Genomic DNA, 10,465 nt, shown 5'->3' with positions numbered 1-10,465 from the left:
GGAAAACAATGAAACCAAGAGAAAGAATTTTGCATTGAAGAAATCGAACACTTTCTATCTCGTTTGGAAAAAAATTTAGAATAAAATCATCTAAATTTAATTATCCTTAGCTGTAGTTGTAATGTTAGCATTGGTTATATTCAAGTTTATTTTAAGGATGAAGAGTAATGTGAAGAAGAAGCGTTCTAGAAGAAGAAGAGTAATGTTAGCGTATTAGCAAAATGTTTCTTATTTGCTGTCCCATCTCGAAAACTGACCAATCAAAAGCCGAGTCGATTTACCCCAGGAACGATGACGCAAGATTGCTTGGACATGGACACCCTCGTTTTGTGACGTTTTTGTGACGTTTTGTGACATTGATTGTTTTGTGACATTGATTGTTTTGTGACGTTGATTGTTTTGTGACATTGATTGTTTTGTGACATTGATTGTTTTGTGACATTGATTGTTTTGTGACATTGATTGTTTTGTGACATTGATTGTTTTGTGATATTGATTGTTTTGTGACATTGATTGTTTTGTGACATTGATTGTTTTGTAACATTGATTGTTTTGTGACATTGATTGTTTTGTGACATTGATTGTTTTGTGACATCACTACTACATAGAATAATAGTTTTTACTCCCAGCCGTAGCTCCCTTGACCTTGAAAAAGTATTATTGTTTGAAGAAATGACTTGCAAAAAGTGAATAATTTATTTCGAAACACAATAAACGAATATAACTATCTCGTTCAATCTGCTGACTTAATTAAAAAGTTTTGTGCTACCATAAAGTGTTGCTAGGTTTTCGAGTTTTGCGTTATCTCTGAGTTTTAGCGTTAATGAGGTAGAGAAAAAAACGTCTTTTGTCGTTGAAAAGCTCTTTTACAAGTTTAATGATGTGGTAAAATCATTTTTTTTAACTTGAGACTTTATTGTGCACACAGAAATACGCCCATTGAGCTTGATAAAAGATTTTTTTTATTGCTCCTCAATCATTGTGACTTTCTTATATGCGTAGTTGTCTATTTTTTATCAGCCCAACTTGCAGTCACTATAGCTCAAAAATTATCTGTGACTAAATAAAAAACTGTAAATTGAGTAGCTGGTATCAAAATTGCTAAATTATTTGCCCGCTTTTAAAGTATGGTTTTGTTGTTTATAAGTTATAAGTTTAGCAGTAGCCTAATTAGTCAGTCTGTTAAAACAAAAACTAAGCTAGGTTGCTATAGACACAAGCAAATCACCCGCTTGAATAACCGATCAGTTTTTACTGTAACTGATGCCTTGCATCATTTGTAGTAGGTCACAGTTTCTACCGTTGGTTAGCGGCCAGTTAGCTTTAATTCTGACATGACCAAGTTTAATTTTAAAAGGCTCTTGTTCAAACAGAATCAAATAAAATTCTGTTCTAAAATAAAGTCAGAATAGAATTCTATTTGAATAAGAACATTTTGATGATCCCAATAAGGATGAAACAACCCGTTAAGGATTTTAATGAAAAGCTAATGACTGTATTTGATGTAACTAAATATCTATACATATGTTACAAAAACTAAACAATGAATACTATTATTACTACAAAAAGTGCTCAATGCCAAGCAAAAAAACAAGCAGAGCGAGTTATCGGCTCTTTTCAGGTATTGCCGATTTATTGTCTTTGCATATTTTTCAGGACCTTCTGATGACCCCCCTTTTAGGGTTACAGAGACTATGTGTATACTTGTATAGCCTATAACCAAGCACGATACTTTCTACGAAAGCATAGTTTAACTCCATTGAATTAGTTACAATGAAGTATAAAAGCTACAAAAGCAATCATGCTTTAGAAGTTTTGACAATGTTAAACAATGACAGAATCAAGATGAAAAGTTATTGTGATATCACTTTAACTGCTGGGTCTAATGAGTTTACTGGACACAAATGCATCCTTGGTGTGTTCTCGACATATTTCTCCAAAATGTTTTCTGTTTCAATGAAGGAAATGTATGAAAATATAGGACATATCCAAGGAATGACAGAAGAGACACTTGAAGCTGTGTTAAACTTTATTTACACTTGTGACATCACAATCACAAGTGAAAATGTATACAATTTGATAGAAGCAGCTAATTACATGGCTATTCCTTATTTGAAAGAATTTTGTGTAGAGTTTTTATTTGAGGAAATGGATGTGACAAACTGTCTACATGCTCGATTGTTTTCAAAGTTGTATAACCTTGAAACAATCGTAAAACAAGCAAATCATGTAATCTCAAACAACTTTAAAATGTTGACCAAGCAAAAAAAGTTCAATGAATTGCAATTCGAAGACATTACAGAAATAGTTAAAATTCAAAATAAAAATACGTCGGAAGAAATTGTATTCCAGGGAATCATTCAATGGATCAAGCATGACATCGACCCACGAAAGCAATACTTACCTGAGCTTTTCCGTTTATTGAAACTAGACAATTTGTCTAGGGATTTCTTGCAAGACGTTGTTTGTCAAGAAAAGATGGTTATTAATGCCAATGAATGTCTCCAAATGTGTCTCCAATCAACATTTTCTCGATTTCGTTTTCAACAAAACAATGAAGCTGTTGTTCAACAACAAAAAGAAACTCAATTTGTAGCTTTTGTAAAAAATCAGTTTTGGAAATATGACATCACGAAGAAAGATATATCTGCTTTGCCGGACACAAAGTTTTGCCACAACAAAGGATCAATTGTAAGTCACGAAAGAAAAGTTTATGTTTTAAGTGAAGGGAATAGTAATGCAATGGAAAGATTAGACATGGACAACCAGAAGGCAGGTTGGATACAATTGGCTTCGGCAAATGATCGAAGGCAAGGTGGTGCTTCTGCAGTTTTCGATGATTGCATTTATAGTTGTGGTGGATGGAGAGGTCTTCAATCTAATGTCTCTGCACAATGCTACAACATTAAACTGAACAAATGGACCGGAATTGATGACATGGGGATAGAGCGTTGCGAGTTTTCCTTGGTTTCCAACGGCAAAAGATTATATGCAATTGGGGGTTTGCCTGTATCGTTACTTAGACAAAGGTTTATGTTTATAACCTACTTAAATTCTATTGAATATTACGATCCTCTCCAAGGTAGCTGGAATATTGCTCCTTCAATGAAAATTCCTAGAAAAGGTTTAGTTGGTGTTGTTCTTAGTGATCAACTTTACGCAATCGGAGGGGAAAATCGTGACGGGAAATTAAAATCTGTTGAATCGTTTAATTCGCAGAACCAAACCTGGCGCAACGTTGCGGAGATGAATTGTGCAAGATCTTATTTTGGAGCTTGTGTTTTGAATGGGAAGATATACGTAGCTGGAGGAGGATCGAATGTAGTAGAGGCTTATGATCCAAAGAGGAATTCGTGGACAATCGAATCAAGTATTCCTGAGTTTGCGAACGCTCAGATGATTGTTTCTCTTTAATCCTCGTTTGTTGTATTGTTTCTGATTTTATGCAAAATTACTAGAAATTACCCTAATAAAAAATGGTGTTGAGATGGCACCCCCATCCAAGATCAAGCACATAAAACATAAATTTAACTTCAGTTCTTTTTTGCTGCCATGAGGTAGAAATGTTTTGATAGAAATAAATAACCTCATTGGTCAGCTTACGCTAGGCCTACTATTTTTTTTTAAATGGACACAATTTTAAAACACTGACAGTAGGCTACTGTAATCTTACTGAAATCACCTTTTTAAACGGTTTGGTGTAATTTTATGTGCGCCATATCCGATTCATTCGCTATTTATCCCAACCATGGCTACCTAAAGATACGGCCTGATTTGTCACATTTTGCAAAAATTTCCAGATTATGCTAACTTTGGGCGGCTGTTTAAAAGATTTTTTCGCCCTCTTTACTGTTTTCCCCAGACGACACAATTGGTTTCAACGTCATCAGATGTTGAAAAACAAGGACAATTTGATTGCAAAGATTTCAGTCAGACTGTTTATTTTTACAGTCTGATTAAGCGTTTTTCAACTTATTTTTTCTCATTTGCTACTGCTTCCCCAAGCCAACAAAAAGCTTTTGTATCATTAAGAGACAGCAAAAAAAAATGACCATTTCAGAAAATGCCAGTCAGACATTAGCAGTAGCGGTAATCAAAATCTGAAAAATTTGGCAAACCAGGTCGCATCTCCTGGTGGTCATGTCCCAACAATAGACCGACAAGATTTAATATTGATAAGATTTGACCGTCACACGTTATTGTGTTGCGCCTCGTCTTCTGTTTAATTTTACACTGCGCTTTTTTCAAATTTAATTGCTGTAGCCTACCTGTATGCTATAGTGTATAGATAGTTGGCTGGTACTTTTGGTAGCTTGGCTTGCTCTAGTTGCTTCGACACTAGTGGACTACTTTTAAAGGGTCCAACTTACCGAGCAATGGGGCAAGATAAAAGCTGTTTACACATTTTGTATTGTTATTTTTTCGTACTATATCTTCACATAATTGTCGTTATATCCTATAAGTAGCCTATTTTTTATCATTTTGAATAATACAGTATAAATAAATTAATTTTCACGCCAGTCAGTTCAATATAATGCTTGCCGTCGTCGCCGTATGAGCATGTGGGGCCGAGGGTCTATCCTTTTACCACCCCAGATTCAGGATGTTCCTGGACTACACTGGAAGGCTGCTAGAGAGCAATCAGTCCTTGGTTTTATCATCCAAGACGTGCAGACCTTCCACTCCATTAAATATAATGCTGTTAAATCGATTGTCTAAATGAAACATATAATTATTGTAAATAATAAGTTATAGGCTATTGTTTTGAAATCGACTTTTAGCTGTAGGCTACCAAATTGAACTGACGTGCTTGAAAAGAGATTCATTAGTATTACAAGACAGGTAACCGAGTCGTATATGACACTTGAGCTCGGAGTGGAAGAAGAACTCCTCAAGACTCCAAAGTTTCATCTCCGACACAGGCCTCCATCCAACCGGAATGCTTTAGCCAAGGAAGGTTTTGGTGCTGCTCAACCGCCTGCGCACTGGCGTCAGACTATTCCGCTCCAACATGCACAAATGGAAGATGGCTCCATCCGCGATCTGTGAGTGTGGCAAGGAGGAACAAATCGCAGACCACACCATCTGCAACTGCGCCATTTGCCATGCGCTAAAAGATGTGCATGAACTGGATGACGAATCTATTCAGTGGCTGCGCGACACCTGCTCAAACATCTAGAGTCTCTAGGGCTAGACCAAGTCGCCGCCACTGCCCAACAGCCCAAGGGTGGTAAAGGCAGAGCCCCTCGACCCCTGGAGTGGCGAAGAAAGTTCACACGAAGAAGAAGATAGAAGCTATTTTTTTTGCTTTTTTTGATTGTTTTGAATGATGTTCAGTGTTGCGTCAATGTTGCATGCTGCATGGCAGAAAAGCAAGAGCGCTAGCACGACATTCGAAAAGACGTTGTTGGACTCCTACCAGGAGCACTACCAGTGGCTTGGCAAGACGCATCATGGCTACGGTTGTTATATTGTTCTGGCAATATGCTAGAAGCAAGGTTTTCTAAATGTTCTATTGCCGTTAAAATATGTTATTGCGTTTCTATTGTATGCCTTTATATGCTTATTGTCAACTATGGTGCAACTATGTTTTATCTAGCAGTAATCGCCTACGTGATGGATACAATAATTGTTACAGAATGTTGTTTCATCTGCTGAGACGATGCAGCATCTCCTCTGCTTTCGGTAATAACAATACCACAACTTTTCAAGTTCTAATTCATAAAAAAATTATATCAGTTTACAACATGTTGTCAGTTATCTTCCAATGAATTTATGAACTAATGCGAACGGACTGTTAGCTGTTACTATTTATCTTTGTAGCCTATATGGTAGGCTACATCATGACTCAGCTCTACGGAGTTAAGTATTTGCTTCGTTTTTATTTTTTATGTGTGATTGTAATATGGACCAACTTGAGTCTAGTTTAAATAGAAATAAATAAATAAAAAAATAAAAATCTTCACCCACCCAGCATTAAGTTGAGTATACGACAAACGGTCGATCCGGGACTGGTCGATGAAACACTTTGGTTTTAAAAAAGTATTGTTTAAATTTTTTTTTAAATGTTTAGTAATTAATTAACTTTATTTAGCTTTTTTTATAACTTATCCACTAGTGTAATAACGCACTTTATTATGATTGTTCTATTATTCTACTAAATAAACACTAACTCAAAACTGCCTTGGAAGTTGAACCATCGTTTCGTCATCTTGCTCCTCACAACCGGTCGCTTAACGTAATAAGCCATCCGCTATCATATAGCCATAAAGAATTACAGTTGTATGGAGAGTAATCAGAACGATAAAAATAATGAGAGACTTTATTAAATTGGAGAGCAATATCGAGACAGACGAGTTGCCGTTTCTAAGAAGGATAGGGGAAGGCGAGGAAAACCGGACATTTGTTTTTTTGAAAAAACTACAAACACAAATAGCCTAACAGCTTTTTTCCTCGATCTTCTAAGATTACTTAAATGAATATTCCACACAAAAAAAATTGAAGCTTTCGTGCGACACTCGATGACAAAGATAATAGGTCGAAATAGCTTTCTCAGAACTTTGTTATAAAAAATTGTTTGCTAAAATGTGATGATTAGGGCCCAAAAAAGTCAATAAAATCAAAATTTTTTAAGGACCTCGTCTGTCCCTGAATCAAAGAATAAAGTTGTTTTCAGCACCTCGGGGGCTGTTTCTAAGAAGTTTATACCGGTAGGTCAAAATAAAGTCAAAATTGACAATAAAGTCAAACATCACTTGCAACACAGCAGTCTAAAAGAATTAGTAGCCTAGTTTGTTGGCTTGAAAATTATTTTCAAACAGATAGCTAGTTTGTTTTGGAGATCTGAAGCGGCAAGGATGCATTTGTCAAGCAGTTAGTTTCATTCTATTTGAATAAGACTATTGAAGAAGTTGGCTTTATTGCGGCAAAAGCTTTTTTTAAATAACTTTATTGGTCATCAAGCCTGACTGTTTTTATTCATAGATTCATTCTAACAAGTTTACAAAAAAATCGCTTGATCTTGACAAAAATTAACAAAATAAACTTCCAGCCAAAGCTGTCAGCCTATACTAACTTACGTCCGTTTTACCCTCTGCCCGAGGAAAAACGAACACTCAGAATAAAATTCATTTTTGAAAATAAACTAAACTTCAAAAAACGCAATAGGTCCAGGATATCTGATTTGTTTGCTTAAATAGAGCACTTTGAAGTTAACATGTTCGTTTTGCCCCACCTTCTCCTACTCAAAGGTTTTGCGCTCAGAAGGATTGGAATGTCCGCAGAATTTCTGCGAGACGTTCGAAAGTGTTCGTGACATATGGTACACGTTGCAATCAGTGTTGTACGTTGACGCCGTCAATTTGACGGCGTCATTTGACGGCGTCAACTTTTTGTTGACGCTGAGGCTAGCGCCGTCAATTTATTTTTCAGTTGACGGAAGTGATAGCGCCGTCAACTATTTTGCCGATTTTAAGCGTCAAGCGCTAAGCGTCATTTTTTGTTTTCATGGAAGATCTCGTTTCACAATAAGAGTTTCACAATGTATTCTGGCCAGCGCGACTCATCCGAATTACCAGTTTTTGCGTTGGTTGGAATGGCTCTCTGGAATACACGCGGAAGAAGTTCGCCAAATGGTGATCACCCATGTATTGAGAACGAGGGATCAGAGACTGAAAGCAAAAAATCCATAAATGGCATCGCGGACGTTGAATATACTTCATTTCAAGAGCTCTATGCCCCTGAAAAGAGCGATGTTGGTGCAGTGGACCTCGTTAAAAGATTTATACATGCTAAACTATCACAGCACGCTTGGAACAGTGATACCTTTCCGACTAAACGTTTTCAACTTGTTTTTGAAATACAACACACCAATACCAACCAGCGCTGCTGTGGAACGCATGTTTTCACTTGGAAAGGACAATATGCGCAGGGGCGCCGGAAGCGGGGGGGGAGCAGGGAGAGCGGATGCCCCCCTGCCCTCAAATTTCTGTGGATGGGGAGGGAAGAGGGGGCAATGGTGCCAGTTTAAGGTCATGTAAGCTACTGCACACTTTGCAATATAACAATTTATGCTATTCGCTTTTAGCCTAATTATAATGTTCTATTTTTGCCTCAAAATAATATTCACGACACAAAATTCTCCATCACAGTAAGTTATATTACATCATTATAAAATAGCATGATGCCCTTCCGTGCCATTGTTCTTTGTATAGCGGACGCTTGTATCATTACTCGATAATGAGCTGATAGATGAGCATTATCGCTATATCTTATCTTAAAACTTAAAAAAATTGGCCTTTCAGCAACAAAAGTGCCCTTTTTTCATACTCCTGTCCCTCCAGTCAAAAATCTCTCCGGCGCCCCTGAATATGCGTCCCAAACGCAGCAGATTGTCAGACAAACGTTTTGAAATGCTTGTTTTTTTGCAAGGAAATAACTAATTATAGCCTATAGGCTGAGCAGCTAATTATAATAGGCCTACAGTCTCAAAGCATAATACCTGCTCTTTATTTATAGCTATTGTTAGCCTGAACTTGGTTGAAATATTTCCGTTTTATGAGACGCTGGCAAAAAATAGCGCTAGAAATTAGCGCTGACGCTGACGCCGTCAATTTCTTTAAGAGCTTACGCAGTCCTTTACGCCGTAAAGTTTTTAGGCAATTCGCGCTGACGCTGACGCCGTCAAATTATTTCAATGACGCGTACAACACTGGTTGCAATGTAGGCTACATCCACTAATTCTGGCAAGTTAATTTGGCCAGCAGTGGCCGAGTGGTTAGCGCGTTGGGCTCGCAGTCGAGAGCCTGCATGTTCGACTCCAGCCCACCCGCACTTGCTGTTGTTTCTCTGGGCAAAAAACTTTACGATAATTGCCTCTACCCAGTGATCGATTTCGAGTAATGGGTAGTACCAAATTTAAGTCATAAGTAAAGTAGACAACCGGAAACAGACATTGTCGTCGGCTGTAGCGTGGGTCAGGTGTACGTCGGAAGGCGTACACCGATGCATAGCGCTCAAGTCCGCTTTCCCGCAATGCAGGATAAAGATAATAAAACAAAACAAGTTGAGTTTTTATCGCGATATAGAACAGAAGAATTTTAAAGGTTTCAAAGGAAGAATTTCAAAGGTCCTGGCTTAACAGCCACTACCAATCATTTTCTGTTTCTGTTTAAATTAACATGTACTCTAAAAGGTCGTCGTTAATATTACAGTGTTCACATTTTTCTCTAATTTAAGTTGAATGCGTTTCGTGGTTAACACATAGTGCATATTTGCCGCATGGTTTGGTTTGGAGTAGCCATTGGTTGGTGTTTCTGTATTCAGGACAACTTATCTGTATTTACTAAGTAAATTTCCCAGCATGTCTGCATCTGTCATATAAAGTTATCAGTTTGGGAGGTTATGATTTCTCTGAAAGTAAGTTCCAAGTCTTGATTTTGAACTGCTGTAATTAAGCTGTGTTTTACCAACGCAATGAGCACAAAAAAAAAACGACTAGCATCTCCATTCTCCAGTCACAAATCATGTGGTCATAGATTAATTGTCAGAATATTCTGGCAACTCTAATGTGGTGCAACTCTGAACTCGGTTTGAGATTCTATTTCTTGAATTGATTTGACAAGTCTGTTAGTGTTTTCTGTGCGGTGGTGCTCGGTTCGGCAGTTTGATGCATAGGCGCATTTGGAATTGGCCGTTGAAAGATTTAAAGTGGAGACTAGTGTTGACTAGCGTACATTGATTTGGCTGCCTGGATATCTTATTGTTTGGCACCAGCTTAGTGGTTTTGCCTTTGGCTCTAGTGCTGGTAGATCTGAGATCGATTCCAGGTCGGCTGATACCGTACTAAATTATAGAGGGAAAAAGTTACTGATACTAAATTCTACAAATTGAATGTATTTAATTTTCATCACTCCAAGCGCTACTAGGTTAGTCTACACCTATATCAGTTGAGTAAAACAATAAACGTCGGTACTATTAAAAACTACAAAAAGTGCTCAATGCCAAGCAAATAGCCAATTAGAGCAATTAATTGACTACGGTGAAATATAATAAAAAAATTATTATAATCATAAACAAGAAACAATGACAATGTTTGCATTTTTTTCTTTTAGCAGACAACTGAATTTGAACACAAACAGTCTGATACAACTATGCTAAGTAGGCTACTTGTAATGTAACAATGCTACTTCAGTACAGCTAAGTGAAATCATAATTACTGTTTTACTAAATTATTATGGTTAATTGTCAATTTGGAACAACAAAGGGTCACTAGAATATCTACTTGTCCAGTGAGGCTTTATGTGTGGACTGTTGATTGTGAGAGTCTTCATCTTAAAACTTAAGAAAGCCTCACTTGAAGTTTTATCCTGGCAGTTTCACAAATCAATTTATTATAATAATAATAATGAATTATATCCAAGTACAGTACTTACGATTTTTTATGTTTTTTTTTCAGCAAAGTTTT

At 37.0% G+C, this 10,465-nt stretch overlaps 1 protein-coding gene across 1 annotated transcript; it reads left to right on the top strand.

The window, feature by feature from the left end:
- Positions 1-1,773: 1,773 nt before the first annotated feature.
- LOC145788303 (kelch-like protein 25) lies at positions 1,774-3,414 on the top strand. Its single transcript, XM_082600084.1, has one exon. The coding sequence runs from the start codon at positions 1,774-1,776 to the stop codon at positions 3,412-3,414; it is 1,641 nt and encodes a 546-aa protein (XP_082456210.1).
- Positions 3,415-10,465: the final 7,051 nt, after the last annotated feature.

The sequence above is a fragment of the Aplidium turbinatum genome, chromosome 2, assembly GCF_918807975.1.
Source record: "Aplidium turbinatum chromosome 2, kaAplTurb1.1, whole genome shotgun sequence".
Taxonomy (NCBI): domain Eukaryota; kingdom Metazoa; phylum Chordata; class Ascidiacea; order Aplousobranchia; family Polyclinidae; genus Aplidium; species Aplidium turbinatum.
This window is presented reverse-complemented; position numbering and strand designations above follow the sequence as displayed.